General features: G+C 42.3%; 1 protein-coding gene across 4 annotated transcripts in view; it reads left to right on the top strand.

The window, feature by feature from the left end:
• The window catches only part of numbl (NUMB like endocytic adaptor protein), a 59,685-nt gene that overhangs the window by 31,458 nt on the left and 9,069 nt on the right, over nucleotides 1-19,158 (top strand). For all 4 annotated transcript variants that reach the window (XM_069147518.1, XM_069147517.1, XM_069147515.1 and 1 more), the window contains 4 exons: nucleotides 10,538-10,688; nucleotides 14,869-14,943; nucleotides 16,504-16,578; nucleotides 18,901-19,041. In XM_069147518.1, the coding sequence (XP_069003619.1) occupies nucleotides 10,563-10,688; nucleotides 14,869-14,943; nucleotides 16,504-16,578; nucleotides 18,901-19,041 (417 nt within the window). In that variant the 5' untranslated portion in view covers nucleotides 10,538-10,562. The remainder of the gene's footprint in view (nucleotides 1-10,537; nucleotides 10,689-14,868; nucleotides 14,944-16,503; nucleotides 16,579-18,900; nucleotides 19,042-19,158) is intronic.

The following is a 19,158-nucleotide window of genomic DNA, read 5'->3' on the forward strand; positions in this document are numbered from 1 at the left end:
CACACACACACACACACACACACACACACACACACACACACACACACACACACACACACACACACACACACACACACACACAAGTACAAACACACAGGTACGAACACATTCAAGTGTGCACAGACTTTTGTGCACAAATACATGCATGCATCTCCATGTGCTGTATAGAGTGAAAAAAAAATTCTTGCAAGAAAAAAAGAGAGGAAGGAGGTCGCCCTGCAGAAACATGCACACACACGCACACACACACACACACACACACATACAATCTTCTTCAGGCTTAACTTGGGTATGTGGGAATTGAAACGGTGGCAGGAGGGGCGATGACACAGCGTCGTGTTAAGCCTGGAGGAAGAGGATAATAGGTGTGGACGCTGCATGTGTGTGTCCCCTGGTGTGGCGGGGACAGTGCATGTGTATATACTTTCCTCAAGCTGCACACATGCGTCTCCCAGGCCTCGCTCTCCCTCTGCAAAGCGAACACAATGTAATTTGAAGTTTCCCAGCAAAATCCTATTTGCAGAAAGCAGTGGGAAGCAGATAATTTTAATTGCAGGATGTTTCCTCAGACCCCCAGCTCTCAGACTCGCTTCCTCGTTGATCCACTGGACCCGCGGCATCGATTGTTCCCCTGCATTTGTTACTCAACTTTTGCAGGTGCTTTATCATCGCTCTGGTCCTTTTCAAGGGAGATATAGTTTTGTTCCACTGAATTTAACTGATCGCAAGCTTATTAGATTCTTTGCTCGCATGAGTGTATTTTGTTTTATATCGTGTGTCAGTGGGAGACTGATGTGAAAGCCGGTAAATCAAATTTAGACGTGACAGTCGACTTCCTGGATCGATCCTTCTTCTAGTGCTGAGAGTTAATTTCATTCAAAGTATCTTCCTTCGAATTTAAAGTTGTCTTAAGTTTCACTGTTTGACTGCAAAATCTCAACATTAACTTTTATATGTCTCTCTATATTACTTTGCGCTATATTTGGCTTCACAGTGGACTGAAGTTTTAGGACAAATTATGTGGTAAAAGTCATTGTTTTGATGCAACCCAATAAAACATGTAATACACCCGTCAGTCCACTAAATTATATTTTGTCAGTGTCAGGTTTTGCCTCATCGAGACATGATAAATAAGGTGCTTTAGTGTTTAGGCACCAAAAACAACCCTGTTAGGTTTAGGAAAAGATCATGGTTTGGGTAAAAATAAGTCATTTTGCACAAGTAACGTTACGTATATATAAGTTACCTAACATATGTTACCGAAGTTAAATACGTTACATAACTTAAAAGACATTCTTGTTGACTTTTGCTCTCAAACGAACTCTACAACCGGCCGTCCGGGTGAAAGTCCCGTGTTTGTTCCATCCATGCCGCCCTCCTCCCTACTCACACCTTATCAATCTTTGTACTTGTACTAGTGGACTGACAGATGTATTGCCAGCTAGCGGGCACATTTTACGTCTTTCACACATAAGAAATACGTTTTCTTATTACTGTTCAGGGTCCTGGTTAGCTTTTTATGAAGGCAAAAGTAGCATCCCTATTCTTTCTGCCTCAGTCTCTCCTGCATGTTTCGTCCAGCTTTTTTTTTCGTTTTACACAACCTTGGTTCTACTTTTGTATTTTTCTGGGTTTTTTCTGGAGCCAGAAGTGACCATATTTGGACAACAGGGTGGAGCTGGGGAGGAACCCTAACCTCTACATCTATTCTGGAAACCTGACTGCACCCCAGACATGTCAATCAAACCAGACACCGCCCAAAGAAACCAGTCATAATATCTAATGAATGATGATGTTATTATCAGAAGGACCATGACATCACTGATCAGAAGGAGTGGCTGTAGCTAAAGAATTGTTGACTTTGTTCATGAGAGAAGTGACTCTTTTTAAATGGAAGTCTTGTGGACCTTAGTGGTATTGCACTTCGAGGCACCACATGCATTCTTATCTACAAACATACATGAACTTAATTTTCAAGGAGGTTGGCCCAGTGAGTCACAGTGAGTTACTTGTGTCAGACATGTTTTGATGACAGAACAAAGTGTCAGTGACAGGAATGATCCTGGTTCAGCAGGTTGAGTCACCTCTTCATCCATCTGCGTGATCATCATCACAATGACAACTTCTCTCACGCTCCATTCCCCCTTCACTGTGATAAATTCTCAATCTGCATCGCGGCCTGACTCACAGCGGGCCATTCAGTCTCATTATGTAAGATGACCACCAACACACGCGCTTTCTCTCCCTTTCACGTACACACTTGTGCCCACACGGGCTATAATTATATCAGTACAGCTTTCTGTAATGGTTCCCTCTGCCCGGAAGCTCCCTGAAAGATCATGTTGCATTAGAGGGTCAGAGGAAGGACAGGACACGACGTGTTTGTGTTTCTACCAGTCAAAGTCAATCTGATTGGCGTCTGTTAAGCATTTTGACATCGTGACATGCCACACAAACACACACACTCGTATACACACTGTCTTCTTCCTTCTAATTCAGCTCCTCACACTGACTAGGAGTCATAGCTCACAGACTGCAGTTGCAAATACAATCAATATGATGAACATGGTGGGTGGAACAGAGCAAACACCAGTGCAGTTGGAATTCAATTCATAAATACAAACATTTTCAGTGGCTCTTGTTTGTGATGAAGAAATTAATGAAAATAACTTTGCCTCAGTTGTGACAAATCTGTCACATTTGCAGTGCAATTGCTGAGTGAAATGTACCTAAAAAAAGAGACTGTAATGCCATTTCATCAGATAAAAATCTAAATAAATGAAGTTCTGCAGTGCAGGTGTTCCACTGAACATTCAGTTATTTGCTGAATATTATGTGGGACAGCTCAAGACATCCTTTGCTTTTACTTTGTTAAATTTAAAAACTATCACAGAGTGCAGGAGGTAACACATTGGGAAATTGCAAGAGAATTAATAAATAAGACATTTTACTGAGTAAAAAAAAAATCATTCAAGGACATACCAGTTCTCCATCATATGGTGTGATGAGCAGTATTGACTTGGAGTACAGTATGAGGACCAGTGCATTAAAAACTGCTATGGATTGTGGATTGGTCCTGAATTTTCAATGACAGAGAGATATATGAACCCACCTACCCCCCTTTATAGTGTGGGCCTGCTTTATGGAGCAAGATGAGGCTCTCTCTGTGTGTGTGTGTGTGTGTGTGTGTGTGTGTGTGTGTGTGTGTGTGTGTGTGTGTGTGTGTGTGTGTGTGTGTGAGAGAGAGAGAGAGAGAGAGAGAGAGAGAGAGAGAGAGAGAGAGAGTCACAGTGGGGGTCAGGCTGATGGCTAAACACGCAGCTCTGCTTCACCCGCCACTGTTCATCAGTCTGTACACACTCCTAATCTCTGTAGAGATCTCAACGGTTTCATCTCATCTCCGATGCATTTTTGCCTCCACTCACAGAACAGTATGCTTCATAAACTACCCACATACTGTACTGTATACAGCACTCTGCTGCTTTATGCAGTATGTTGTTGCAAGAGAGGCTCTGCTTTTTTTTTTTAATGTTTGCTCGCTGTAGCTGCAGGACCTCAGGGCGTTTATGTTTCATATGGGACATGGAAAATTTCATCTCTCCAACTGGTCTGTTCTGTAAACAGTCAGACAGTTACCAAACATTTGAGGCAGTTTTATTCATTTGTGCTCAGACTTTCATTTGCAAATGGCTTCTGGCTCAAGTTAGACTCTCAAGTTTGCGACATTAGAGGTCCCATATTTTGCAGTTTTGTGGTTTTATGTACCAAAAGCCATCTTTAATAGTTTTACATCTCCTCCCTTAAACTTCTCTCTGGAGCTCTACCAGGAACAGGCTGTTTTGTGTTTATGACTTTAAATCACTTTTAATATCAGTAAGGCTCTTTTTTGATTGGCTGACACGTTTCTGAGTTACACATGCCCAGGCCAGCCACAGGTTTTCTTCCGTCTTGTAGCTTGTTAGCTTTGTGACGAAATGACTGCCCTGTGTTTTCTTCCAAATTAAACTTAGCGGAGAGTGGACATATGGCATGAGGGTGAGCTTGTGACATCACAAACTTATATAAGTCCAAACAGTTCGTCCAGCACAGTTGCTGAATATGGGCATTGGCATTTCTCCTTGGACTAAGCATTTTGACATTTGCACATTATTTTTTACAGCATTTAGACCTCCTTCACAGGCATATTTTCCGAAATGAGTGCGTCTTAAATATGTCACAGTAAATTTGTGCAGTATTCAAATCTGTGTAGTAGTGGTTGCTATGTAGCCAGTTTGGCTGTGGTTGACTGTGTCCAACACAAACCCTTTAGAGTAATATTTCCAGGAAGGAACATTGACCTTACAGAAGCACATGGCTCTCTGTGTCTGACTGTCTCTTTGTCATACACACACACACACACACACACACACACACACACACACACACACACACACACACACACACACACACACACACACACACTCCTACGCAGGCTCATAAACCACTGCAGTGAATAAGGCCATCCTGTCCTGGGTCAGACTTCAGTCTAAACACAAGTGCCCCGGTTTGTCTCCGTTATACGTCACACGCCTTTATTTTTTAATCACACACAAAAACACAGACCACCTGTCACTTTCTGTGTGTGTGAGTGTGAGGAGGAGAGGAAGAGAGACAGAGAGTTTTGGATAATAGTAAGTGTCAGTGTCCTTATGTGGGTCACTCAGTGTCAGCTGAAGTCTGCAGGGCCCAGAAACGGGGTCAGTTTTTGGTGTGTATGTGTGTGTGTATGAGTGTGTGTGTGTGTGTGTGTGTGTGTGTGTGTGTGTGTGTCAGCAAAATGTGCCTGTGATGAGGTTTTGATTTAATCCTATTAAGTCGATCTTTGTACATTGTGGCACAACAGAAGTGACATATGGGTTGTAAATTAATGGAGAACTGTTGTGTGTTATGAGATTAATTAATTCAGTGCATATGCTTTTTATCTATTTAAATTTTTTTTTTATATAAATAGGTGACGACTGACGGTAAACCTTTTTTTTTTATAATTGTTCGTAGAAAGTCGAACTGATGAGACAATCTTCTTTTCAACAATATTTGCTGGCATTACTTCAACTGTTCACATCGTTTCATCTAACTCAACCACCGCTGTTGGGACTACATTTAGAAACAAATGCTTGACTTCAACTTTATTGCACGTAGCCACGCCCACTGATCACTGATTGGTCCGCCTTTCAGCGTGGCTGTGTGAACCTTAATAAAAACAGGGTTTCCAGACAGAAAGCTGAAGCTGTGACGAATAACTGGGTGGATCCAGGTTTTGGGACTGTGTAGTCGCCTCATAATTCTTTAGTTGTCAGCGAGAGAATTAAGATATCGCACAACCAATATGTTGAAATAATATGTCACCACGTTTTATTGATCCTTTGTCTTCCGTGTTTGCTGATAATAGTTTGCTGTTCAGAGTGTTATATGAACAACATGACATATTCTGTGTCCTGACGCACTACAATAAACGCTTTATACTGGAAGCAGCTGTAATAATGCTGACCTGGGATACTTTTTCTACCACTAAGGCTTTAAATTTTTTCTGAGTCTGAGCTTTGGCAAATCAAATCAGCCTCTCAGCTGTAGAGCCAAAAACACACAACTTACAATCAACTGAACAGAGAGGGGGGGAACAGGGAGCGGTACATTGCGTCCATATAAAGTGGTCAGCTCAGTGATGACTAAGCCCAGACAATCCCCTGTTACCACACACACACACACACACACACACACACACACACACATACACACACACACACATACACCTCTTGCTGCCCTCTCCTTGTTTCTCCGTAGCTTCGCAGACATATGGCTTACCGTAATGTGGCTGTGACTCATTGTGTGTACTTGTAAAGTGTGTGTGTGTACGTGTGTATGTACACGTGTGTATGTGTGTGGCAACATCACCCGCCTCCCACCCTCTCACCCACACTCCTCCTCCTTCTCCCTCCTTGTATGAGGTGTGCTTTGCGAGCATCTGGTGGAGAAGACGTGTGAGGGAGGAGTGTGTCCCGTTTTGCCAAAAAAATCTCTGAGCCGCTGTTGAACACAGAACATCTGGATCAGGGAGGGACAATGTTTGTGTGTGTGTGTGTGTGTGTGTGTGTGTATGTGTGTGTGTGTGTGTGTGTGTGTGTGTGTGTGTGTGTGTGTGAAAGAGAGGCAGAGAGCCAAATATATCAATCAGGCTCACATCTGGCAAGCCCAGAACACAGCTGGACACACATGCAGTACTAACCCAGGTTATATGGAGTGAATACAGAGGTGACACACGTATGATGACATTTGAAATATCACTTTATATATTCAGGCTAATAAACTAACATCATGAATATTAAAAAAAAAAAAAACACACTTTGTCAATAACAATCCTCCCAACAGCTAAAATACCAACTTAACAAGCTGAAGCAAATTGTAAAAAAATTTGAAACCACATTTCAATAAGTCTGTGCACGTAGGTGAACTTTTCACATTATTCATCCATGTGAAACCCATTTCCTCACTTTCACATCAGCGGAGAGGCAGACCTTTAGCTTCAGGCTCGCTTTTTGCATCCGTCGCTGCATCCTTCGGACACAAACAGAGCAAAGATGAGATCTGGAGTGTAAACACCATTGAAGAAGAAGAATAGGGAGGACCAGGGTAGGAAGCAGCGACGAAGGCAGGTCAGCTCGGGTGAACACATTTGGAATGTTTACGACATAACATCACATGAGTGTAAGTCGTCGCTCACGCCATCTCCTCTGCAACAATACGTCCCAGATGGCTGCTAACTTCACTGGATGGGGAACAACTGTGTTTTTTGGCACCACCCTACTGTTTGTGTAGTCTACTCTGAAGTGCGTGTAAGTTTTGAGTGGGTTTATGATGAGTGGGGCTTCTTTTGTGCCCTTGATTTATAGATTTATTTTGATGTTTGTATCCTCGCCTGCCCACCAGCCCACCCCCTCTGTCTGCGTCTCGTCTCTTTCTTTTTTTTCCCCAAGTGCAGATGGTTCTTGTTGTGCAGGGTGAGGTCACAGCCATGCAAGGCCTTTGCATGTTGCATGCTTGGTAATGTCTCCACCCTAATGTGTCTCTCCATCAAAGACAGTTTACTGCCAGGTTTCTGTTCGTTTCAGGCTGTTTTGCTCAGTAAGAGGATCATCAAATTGTTTCCACCTGTATTTTCAGTGTAGTAGGTCCTACTAGGTCCTATTTTTACATTCAAACATGGACTTGATGTCATCTGTGAGTGGCACCGAGATACATGCTTTTGTTAATCAGAACAACAAATGAAACACGGTTTCCTTTACTTTGACATGAGAATATATTTTTGAGGAAATTTCTGCACATTTTTATTTTCATAATCAAAAGCCATTTGAGAGATTCCAGATTTTTAATTATTAAAGAATAAAATTAAAGACATTTAAATTAAGGATGTGATTAGATTGATGATAAAAAAAAAATCTGTCCAGTAAATACGAAGCTACAGTATGCAGCAGGTTAATTTAGCTTTGCATAAAACAAGTTAACAAAATTAACCTTTCACCAACTTTAAAGGTCACATATTAACATGTTATGTTTAATTTGTTTAATCAGTATAATTTCTGAAAAGGTGAAAAAGTGTTAAAAGGTCAATTAACCATAAATATAATGCACCAGACTGTTTCTTGGCGGTGTAGGAACCCTCTGAGGTCTCCATCTCTGGCCTGAACTACTCCGGGTCAACAAACAGTTCAGCACTCACCCCTCTGTTTTGGGAGTTGTCAATTTTACACTTGTAGGTTTAGCAAAGTAGAGGTGCTGTTTCCACTCTTTGTGCTCGGCTTAAATAACTGACTGCTGGTTGCAGTTTCATATTTCATGTTCCTAAAATGTTAAACCTCTCTTGTAAGATACAGATTATACATTATGCTGCCACCTCTCAAACTTCTTAAAAGTGAATTGCTTTCCCAAACTTTGCATTTGCTTTAAAGTGAAATGATTTAATGATCATGTTACTTAACTGGCCTGTTTTTTTCTGTCCTCATCATGTCTTCCTCCTGCTCGTCTAAACCACTCACACCCTCACATTCCCAATGTGTACCAACTACACTGAGGGATAATTGGATGTTTTACAACTCTGATTTTCTCACCCCTTTTTTAAAAATTATTATTGCATCTCATCTTATTTTTGAGTGCACTTGTTCCACCACTTCATTTAAGCCACATGTTGCTTGCTCTCAAATGAACATATGTCTCAGTGTCATCCTATCCTACAGAAAGATTAAAGTATAGAAGTCAGAGCTCTACAGTGAATACATTTATTCGAGAGTAATTAGATTTTGCTATTAAAAGAATATCAAAGTGGATGGTTCAATGGTTCATCTGAGTTTGCTGGTTCCTTTTTTTTTTTTGGTACAGTATGATTTTATTCTGCATTTTTGTTGGTTTGTAGGTCAGTTTGTGTCTTTCTTCCTTCATCCTTCTAGTCTGTGGGCATGTTAAACTGTGTCAATCCACTCACCTCCCACACATTTTCATCTTATTACAACTAGATGACTGATGGATGAAGAGCAGGATAATTTACAACACTCATTTTCTCACCTCATTTCTTCATTCTTCCCTTTTTTCCAGTGATTATTTTTGTACTTGTCTTAGTCCTCTAAGTTCCCGTCCTTTCATTTCCGTGTCCTGGCATCAGATACCAGTCCTGTCCGCTCACCCCTCCTCCTCCTCCTCCTCCTCCGCCTCCTCCTCTTCTGCTGTCCCAAACCATGTGAGGGCAGTTACAGGGCATCTTGTATTCCTTAACCAGCACCTCTTCCTCCCCCACCCTGCTGCCCTCATAACTCCCCGTCTACCTCTCTTATGGGGCATTAGGCACATTACGTTAGCTTTCGCCCCCGTCGTACACACACGTTCACACCTGCTGCAGCTGTGCTGCTGCCTGCCAGGTGCCAGTCAGCTGGCGCTTTGCCCAGAAATGACTGGCACAAGCCCTGACACGTGAGCTGCAGAGGGGCTTCTGGGTGTGTTTTTGTGTGTGTGTGTCTGTGTGTGTGTGCCGGTTCTTGGCAAGGGACACATGCTTCACATGCCAGGAATGAGTAAAGCCACTTGAGCTGTTGCATTTCAATACTTTGCATTACACACATCTGAGTGTGCGAGAGACGTCCAGTTGCACCCGCTTCCGGCACACCAGCTTCTGCCACCATTACCAGCAACATAGCAGCGATTATGAGAAGTGATGTGTCTGACTGTGTATATATTTGAATATAAACCCTGACCTGTGTGTGGCAGACCAGAGAGACGTTTTCCTCCCTTCAGACAGAGATCACTGCTGTTCAGATGGAAGTTACATGTCTTCAGTGTACGATTAATGTGTTTTCACACCCTGTAAAAGCCAGAATGCCGATTTACGGAGCAACCAGATGGTAAGAAAATAACAGGAGCGCACTCTTTATTCTGATTTAACCCAAGAGATATGAAAGAGTAAAAGCAGAGAGGGATAGGGAGAAGCATGTCTTATATTATTTTAGTTATATAAGTGACTTTCTCTTGATTTTTCTCTATTTGCTAGATCTTTGTTTGGTGCATCTTATTATGTTAGCCTTATAGAAAAAAAGAGACTGGTTTGTACAAACATCGAGGACAAAGGAAATCAGCAGAGAGAGGGACGATAAAGTCAGATTTGAAACTTTTGACAGAGATAACAAACGAGCTGATGGTGCCGTTTATTCAGTCTCGATAAAAACAGCCGATGAACACAAGGAGAGATGTCTTTGTTGTACTGCAGATCTTCTGTTAAGGGGGGTATGTGATTGCAGAGGAATGAAAACAGTAATTATTATTTTTAAGCAGGTCATGTTTTGATGGTTTCATTATGCTGAGAAATTAGCACCGCTAAACAGGCCAGCGGACTGAATGGTCTAATTAGGAAACGGAGGGAAGATTGTTCAGAGAAGCATTCGGGTGTAGCCTATACGTGTGTGTGTGTGTGTGTGTGTGTGTGTGTGTGTGTGTGTGTGTGTGTGTGTGTGTGCTGATCAGCATGCGCTCAGTGTTCTTGAGGTTTCTTGCAGAGATGAAAGCGTGCCCTATGCTTTGTGTTCATTAATGCTCTACCTGTGTGATTTGTACAGCCTGTCTCTGAATGGAGAATCAATGGAGCGTCATGGCGGAAAGTGTTTCCTAATGTACCGACTCCCTTGTTACTGATGATTATTGCATAATGAGTTCGAGCTAATCAATGAAATGCATCCCTCTTCCCTTATAATCCTATATGAAACACACGACTACAGTTTCTGTAAGCTCTCTCAAGTGCCATTTCTGTGAATTATAGTTCGGCACTGTTGAATTTAAATAGCTTTTAATGAGCCTCACTGTTAAATTGAGAGTAAATGAATGCAATTTTTTTTATTGTTGCTTTGTGTGTGTGTTAAAGGGAGTCAGATGGTTATTCAGTGTCAAATATCTTGAGTGAATTGCAGAAATGATCTGTGGCCTTCTAGCCCACTAAACCACCTTCCCTCTCTGTGTTTGTGTGCAGTACCAGGGAGCACGTGACCCCGGAGATGAACAAGCTTCGTCAGAGTCTGAGGAGGAAGAAGCCCACGTACGTGCCAGAGGCCAGCAGACCGCATCAGTGGCAGGCTGACGAGGAGGCTGTGCGAAAGGGCAAATGTAACTTTGCTGTTCGGGTAAGTAGAAACAGTGCATACTTCTTACACTGGTACAATTCATATTTACTGAATCTTAATTTAAGGTTTAAAGTTCTTGGAAAAAATCTATAAGTGTATAATCTATAAGATCCTTTTTATCCCTGTTTCCATTATCGAGAAAGAACTTTTACTAGGCTGGAGGCGTTAGGATTTCCGGTTGTCCGTTCATCCATACCTACTTCAGTACATTCATCATCTAGTGAACACAATATATCAGGAACGGCGGAAGGAAATCTTTTTAAATTTGGCACTAATGTTCACTTGGGCTCAAGGCTGAACTGTCAAAGGTTATTGTGACCTCAAAAAGCTCAAATGTGGCCATAACTCATAAATCCATATGCTAATTATGACAAAACAAAGTGATGACTCATTTATAGCCAAAAGATCAAAGGTCAAAACACTTTTCTGGCCATTATTCAACGCCATAACTCAGGAACAGAATGGGAGATTGTGCCGATATTTCACATTTGGTCAGATACTGAATCGGTGACTCTAACCTTATCAAACTGTGATTGTGGAGATCTTTGTCTTCTATCAGAATCAGCTTTATTGACCAAATTCCTTCAATATCTTCATGACATTTGTTATCTGAGTCTGGACAGACATGGGCGTAAACTGCAACTTGGCTGGTTGGCGGAGGCAGACAACCACGAGGCAATAATTGCGTTGTTGTTTTTTTAACTGTGTGTGAGTTAAGCTCTGCTGTGTATATATTAACATGACCTCAACCAAATAAATCCCGGGGCCACACACAAGGATGAATCATGGTTTTCTGTGTTGAGGCCTAAATCACAGTATATTCATCATAACTCAAGTTAGTGCCCTATAAAGACCCTCAGCGGTAACAGGTGCACCGGATCCTCACTTAATCAGCACTTTATCCTTGAACATAAAAGAAGAAAACCAGAATCTGCTTCTGCACTAGACCTCCTTATGCTCCACTTACAACCTTTAATGTAGGTCTTAACAGAATAACAGAATAGCAGCCCTACATTATATTTTACACACTATTATCACATTCATAATATATTTTAAGGGTCCCATATTGTATAAATTCAAATTTCCATTTCTTCTTTGATTATAAAGCCGGTCAAGGTGCTGTATAAATACCGTGGAAGTTTCAAAGTGCTCAGTCTACACAGAAATGCACACAGCCCGTATTCAGTGACTGTGCTGACTGTGACTTCTGAAACTTTGTGATGTCACAAACCCACGCTCATGTCATATGTACACCCTCAGCACGGTCCACTGTCCAACATTAGCTTAGCATAAAGACTTAGGAAAGAATCAGGAGGAAACAACCAGCCGGACTTTGTCTAAAAGTAACTAGGTCACTGAGTTTGTGAAATAGAAGTTGCTGTTTCCCCCCGTTTCCAGTCGTTCAGCAAAACTAAGCTAATTGTTTGCTGGCTTTAACTTATACATGATCAGTGTACACTGTACAGACAGGAGAGTGGTATCAATACTGTTATCTACATGAGTCTTACAAAGAAAGCAAGTGAATGAAAATTGAAAAAATTGAAAAGCACAAGTCAGCTGATTTAATCTTGGAGATGAGAATAGCATGCCATGAACATAACATCAAATCTGTGAATTGAAAATGCAAGAGTTTGATGTCTTTTATGCATAAGGCAGCCAAACTGTAAGTAAGTCTGAGGCTGATAAGAAAAATAAGGGCTGTGTGTCTTTAACCTTTTGATATTATGAGTCTGCTCTGCAGCTGAATGCCTCTTAAGCATTAAATGCAAAAAGGAGCATTATTAATGGCCCAATTTACTGATAACCAGCTCCAGGCTAAGCATGCACAGCATGTCTAACTCCGAGAGCCAAAGTGATTTGTTGAACAGCTGGAGAGACAATGACAGTAAGAGATGGAGGGCAGAGAGGGAGGAGTGACCACAAAGTGGAGTTATGGATTACAGAAACCACAGGAAATGACAGGGTGAGGGATGAGGGCACACAGAGGGGTTGGAGAGACATCCTGAGATATGAAATGAAAAAGATATATAGGAGGAGATAAGAGAGGTGAAAGAAAAGAAAGGCTGCAGACTGACTGTAAAGAGAAAGAGCAAAGGAAGAAGAGTGTAAGAAAAGCCAGTGTGAGTGGCTAAAGTGGGCTAATGGAAAATGGTCCTGATGGTAATATGCCACAGAGCCAGCGATGAGATGGGCAGTGACGTGGAGCTCTGAACTTTTACAGAGATGGAAGCACAAAAAACCCTCTCACTCTCTTTATGTTGTTTTTTTTCCCCCTCCGTGTTCCCTTGGTCCTCTTTTCTTCCTCACATCTCTGCCTCCTTTCTGTTTTTCCAGTTTCTAAATGTATTCACGAGTCATGCACTATTAATGCCTCGTCAAGAGCTGCCGAACTGCACCAAAGGAACAAAAACAGGGTTTCTGAGCTCAGTGAGGAGAGAAAAGTTGACTTTCAGAAAAGTAGTGAGTTTGGGAGAGATAATGGTCTGTTGGAAAGTTTAGCAGGTTATTTGTTTGTGTTCTCTCCACCTTCACTTCCTCTGGGTATGGAAAGTTGTACAGTTTCCCCATTTTTCTAAAACGTTTTCATACCACCACCATATTTAGACTTTTACTCGAATGCTAGCTCACTGACATGATTAGCAGTGATTTTTTTAAAACAGACCAGTGTTAGCTCGAGCAGCAGGGAGAAATTAACTTTGTATTTGTTCCAAAGCATCAACAGGCATCACTGTTAAAAGAACAGAAACCCCTTTTGCATCAGCGATGGCAGCATGAAGATAATTTGACATGAGGTCCCCTCATGTGCGACATTTATGATAGCAGCATATTGGGATCTTTGTATATCCAGCTGTTTACCACATTATTCTACACTACAGGCCAGATGTGTCACATTAGAATAAAAACCCACATTTAATGACTGCAGTTTGTTGTTCAAGCAGACTGTTAGTACAGAATGAGTTTTATTTACCAGCCACACAGATCATAAAGACACTGTGCACACCTGTTGGATTCTTTTTTTCCTCTGAAGGATTTTGAGGTAATGATGCATTTTACACTCAAAACATCATTTGTCACCAAGTTGCTCACTTCAGTTAATAACCAATATGCAGTAAGTCAATTGTCTTACCTGAAAAGAGATTGTGCGTTTGAAAGCAATATTGTGTGGAATATAAGTAAATGTTTGTATACATTATGGTATTTTAAAGCTACTGTACTTGAGTATTGTCAATTTGACCAACATTATGCTTGTGCTTCGTAGGGGAAATATTGCACTGGCTACATTTATTTGACAGCTTTACTATTTTCTTTTAAGGTTACGATTTTAAGATATGATGAGCTGATAAAATATGTTGCACTCTTGTTGGGTCCTTAGGAGGCTCTGCCTTAAAGGCTAAAGTCAGGGATCAAAAGTCTCTGTTTGGAGTGAACAGCACAGATTACATTGAAGTCTGATTGACTACACGATATGTACTGACCAGACTCTGAGCAGTGATTGGTGTAGTTTATGACAGAAACAATTTCTCATGTCAGTCGTCTCAATCACTTTGTTTGTTTTCTACCTACAGCCTGCTGCACATCTAACAATGACAAATTTCAGACATCTGTCTATTTGAACTGTCTCGGCTAAAAAAACAAAACAAAACATATCTACAAATCCACTACACTCGGTCACATATTGTTTCCAACAGGTACTTCAGCTCATGGATCAGTCTCCTCAACACTCTCCTTAGGGCTCATCTTCATCTTTCACCACTTGGCTTCTGACTCCAGCAGAGCTGCGGGAGCTTTAATTGTGTCCCCGTGGGCTCTCCGTACACCGCAGAGCAGAGCACTGGAGAGACAACAAAAGGGGATGTGAGGCTATAAATGACTTTAGTCCTCCTCTCTCTCTCTGCTGTCCTCATTATCAGCACCAATATACGGCTGTAAATCCAGTATGGTAGCTCACCAGCCTCTCGCCTGTCAATATCACCGCACTTATTGAAATACTGATGGGGACTAATGAGACTTTGGTTGCTTTCATGTCACTTTGTCTCTTTCCTTTGTTCTGACATAGTACAGCTCAGCTCAGGCTGCTTTACTGGAAGGAGGGTTAGATGAAGAGTGTTGTTGCAACCTGAAAAACAGCCAACATTATTTGGTTTTAGCTATTAACACCTCTCTTTTCTTTCCTCTGCAGTACCTGGGGTTGGTGGAGGTGGAGGAGTCGAGAGGAATGCATGTATGCGAGGAGGCAGTGAAGAAGCTAAAAGTTGTAAGTATCCCACACACACACACACACACACACACACACACACACACACACACACACACACACACACTGCAGATACCTCTCTTCTTCTTATTTTCTCTTCTTTCCCACTTTAATCGCCCTCCCTAGTCGGTCTTATTCCACATCTGTCTGCTCATCATACTTTCTATCTGTCTGATCCTACTACAGAAAACAGAGCAGAAAATAAATTTAGGGCCAGAACAAATGCTTATAAACACACTGACACACACTCTTTGGCCCCCCTTTGGGAGGCTGGATTTGGACAGAGAGCGTGTGAACAGAGTGACACAGGCCGACCAGTGTCAGACAGCCACAGCCCCGCACACACACACACACACACACACACACACACACACACACACACACACACACACACACACACACACACACACACACACACACACACACACACACACACACACACACACACACACACACACACACACATACACACCGGTGTAGAAAGTGCATCACTTTGTTCACAGTCTGCACATCTATAGCTCTGCCATTGTTTTTTCTTTATGTAACTGGGAGTAAACGTGAATATTTTAGGGAAACAATGTGGGATATTTTTTGTTTTCAGTGCACAGTCATTCTGATCTGATCCCCAAGAGGGAGTGTAAGTTTATCTGTGACAAATTGCACCGCTTAGAAAATCTTACAGAGAAATCCCGTTAAAACCTGACTGAAACACAGCCACAGGAGAAATACTTCATGCATTAATTCTTGCCTCTGTTTTCCTTTCATTTGTTTTGCTCTTTTGATTCTCCCTGCTGGATCGTCTCTGCTTCTCTCCATCCTCCATCAATTTCAGCATCTTTTCTTTCGCAGCATCTCTGCGATAGCTTGAGCTGAAAACTTTCTTCCAGAGTTCTCCTTTTCTTTTGATTCCCTACTCCACCTTTTTTTTTTAGCCCTCCATCATTCTCCCCCTTCTCTTCTTGTCAATGGGATTATGCAAAATTTAAGGCTCCTTATCGCTTCGCTGTGGGTTTCCAAGCCATTTCCTGCAGTGCCGGCTCTCTGTTTACCTCACTCTCTCACACACACACACACACACACACACACACACACACACACACACACACACACACACACACACACACACACACACACACACACACGCTTATATGCAGACTCATGTGCACATGCGCACACACATGCAACGCTTCCACTCTCACATGGAGTCCTCACACTTTTTTAGCGCGTATATTTTTAGCCCGGCCCATGCTGAGTGTGTTATTAGCGCTGCCTGGTGCCCTCCTCTGGAGAAATGATTCTTAGTGCCAGCTGGCACAGTTTTTACCTCTGCCCGCTTCTCCGCTCTTAACCCTCCACTACCTCATCTACTCTAAGGATGTAATCAGCATTTTATATAACTGTGAATCAGAGTGGTTTGCTTGATGATCACACCTCTGCAATATTTGCTGTGAGAACATCTGGTGGGATGGGCTCATGATTGTGTATTTACTGTAAAACTTTGTCACTTGCCTATTAAGCTTTGAATTATTTAATCTCACTGTCTTTTTATTGTCTTTTCAGAGCGGGAAAAAGACAGTAAAAGCACTATTGTGGGTTTCAGCTGATGGACTCAGGGTGGTGGATGACAAAACCAAGGTAAGAAAACACATTTTATTATGTGTTGCGTGCATCTCCTTGTTTTGCCCTCCTCTCTGTCTTCCCGTTTTCCCCACTTTATCACTCACTCGGCAACAAAGAAAAGCAGGTCAAATTTGTTCCTTGTGATCAAGTGCTGTGCACAACACGGGTATTTTATCTGTCGTCAGTCTCAGCTTCATAAGACAACCAAAGGGAGAAGATAGAAATGTCCTGCAAACTTCTGATGCTTTTCACCTCTCTAACACACATCTATCTTTGCACCATTGTAGAAGAAATATATATTGGTGGATTCAGTCAAGACACACATTTTCCATCTTCAAACAACCAACAAAAGTCTCCCTCTGTCCCCAGTTTGATGACGTTGTCTTAAGGCTGACAGCAGGAAGGGTCCACCATTTATCTACTGTCATGCTCCCAGTCTAGTTTGGGCCCTTGTGTGTGTGTGTGTGTGTGTGTGTGTGTGTGTGTGTGTGTGTGTGTGTGTGTGTGTGTGTGTGTGTGTGTGTGTGTGTGTGTGTGTGTGTGTGAGTGAGAGCTGGCATTTGTGACTCATGGTTGCTTGCTGAAGGTGCATAGTGGGGGAGGGAAGATCAAGTAAACACAGACACACACACACACACACACACACACACACTTGAGGAGTGTCTGTCTAGAGAGGCCTCCTACAGTGAACACAGCTATAGCCTCGGCTCTATTGAAAGCAGAGCAGAATAAAGAGCAGCAGAGAATAGAGCAGAGAGCAATAGAGCAGCCTCTTTCTCACTTTACCCCCACCCTTTTTCTTTTTTTTTTCAAGGCCATACACATGACCTCACCTCTCCCAGTCCCTCAGTCCTACTCCTCCTCTCTCCTTTCACTTTCATCTCCTTTCTTATTTTTCCTTTTTAAGTCCTATATCACACGTAGGTCTCATATATCTTACTCCTCTGCGCCATAGAGCTCCATCGTTCATCAAAAGCTTTAAAAAACTATTGCATTGGGTAACACGCTCCTACTATACAGTATGTTAAATGCGTTTACCACTTTCCAAAATGGATTAATGCAGGTTTAAGATAACGAAATGTGGTTAGACACTCAGTCATTATGAGCTTCACACTTGCCTCCTTCCTTGTCTTTCACTTCCTTTTCATCATCGCCCTTCATCAGTTTAGCTTCTATCCAGGGATCAGAAAGCACGCCCTCAGTGCCATTCAACCATTATTCAAACCCTTTCCCACAGTCTGTCGGCAAATGTGGATTTATGCATCACACGCAGCTCCGCATGACCTTCATAATACATCATCAATAGACAGAAACACTGAAGTCTTTTTCCATTCAGCAGTTTTTTTGTGCTCGAGGCAGTGACTTCTTTGCCTAGATGACACAGCCTGAGTCACCGTAGTCTTCCTTTCAGTGATGGAAGGACACGATCTGAGTCACCCCCGCACATGTCATCTGAAATATTCCTCATGAGAGCATAAAGTGTTATAAATCGCTAGAAAACACATAGAGTATGATGTGTTTATAGTGTCACAGAGGAACCTACGATACCAGAGATGAAGGAACACCCACACTAGTGTCGGCTCAGCCTTTCGCCTCGGTACCAGTATCCCCCTTCATTCACTAATTGGCCCACACTGAATGGAGTGTTATTCTTCCAACTATTTCTCCTCACATCGTTCTTTTCCTTTCTCCTCCTTTGCCGTCTTCATCCTCCCTCTCTCCTTCTCCTCATCCTCCCCTCTTTGTTTTCTGAGACACTGAAAGAGAGGGAGGAAGTGTGTGGGTGAGTGTGTGAACTCTCTTTTTTACTCTCTTCCCTTTCTTTCTCGTTCTCACCTCTTGTTTTCCTTTTCGTTCTGTTTTTTGGGTAGTGAAAGAGGTGAGCCGGGAGCCCCTTAATGTACACAGAGAGAGACAGGGGCCCCTCTTAGCTTCTTCTATAGTGACTATAGACACTGAATAACCCTTTTATAGAAGGAAGGCCAAGTAGTGGAAACATCCCAGAGAATAACAGAGGATTCGGTGTCATTAGTCTGTAGTCCCTCTCTTTGCTGTCATCAGTGGATGTGTAAATAGGTTGAAGAGGTGAGGATTGAAGGGGTTAAGTGAGGTTCAGAGGATCAGTCTGTGAGCCGGTGAGCCCCGTGTTGGAGCAATATTTCCTGTTTGTCATCAGTTAGCAGCGGTTAGAGAGACAAAACCGTGACAGATGCGATTTGATTCAATCTACCTGCTGGAACCACTCGATTGACTCAGTTTCTCTGTGCGCGCTGTCAGGTCTGATTCCTCCTGATTTTCCTCTTCCTCTGTCTCGTTTCCTCTGTCTGTCTCTCTCAGGACCTTATTGTGGACCAGACCATTGAGAAGGTTTCATTCTGCGCTCCTGATCGTAACTATGACAAGGCCTTCTCCTACATCTGCCGAGATGGGACGACCAGACGGTGGATGTGTCACTGCTTCATGGCACTGAAAGACTCGGTGAGGGGACAGTTCCTTAAGCATAACCCTTTCTTCCTACAAAATTGTGTGCCTGAGGTTTACTTTCCATATTCTAGGGAAAACTAGCATCCACAGACTTTTTATTGGAATCTAAAA

The sequence above is a fragment of the Embiotoca jacksoni genome, unplaced genomic scaffold, assembly GCF_022577435.1.
Source record: "Embiotoca jacksoni isolate LCO1_2020_lvr unplaced genomic scaffold, fEmbJac1.0.p SCAF_14, whole genome shotgun sequence".
Lineage (NCBI taxonomy): Eukaryota > Metazoa > Chordata > Actinopteri > Embiotocidae > Embiotoca > Embiotoca jacksoni.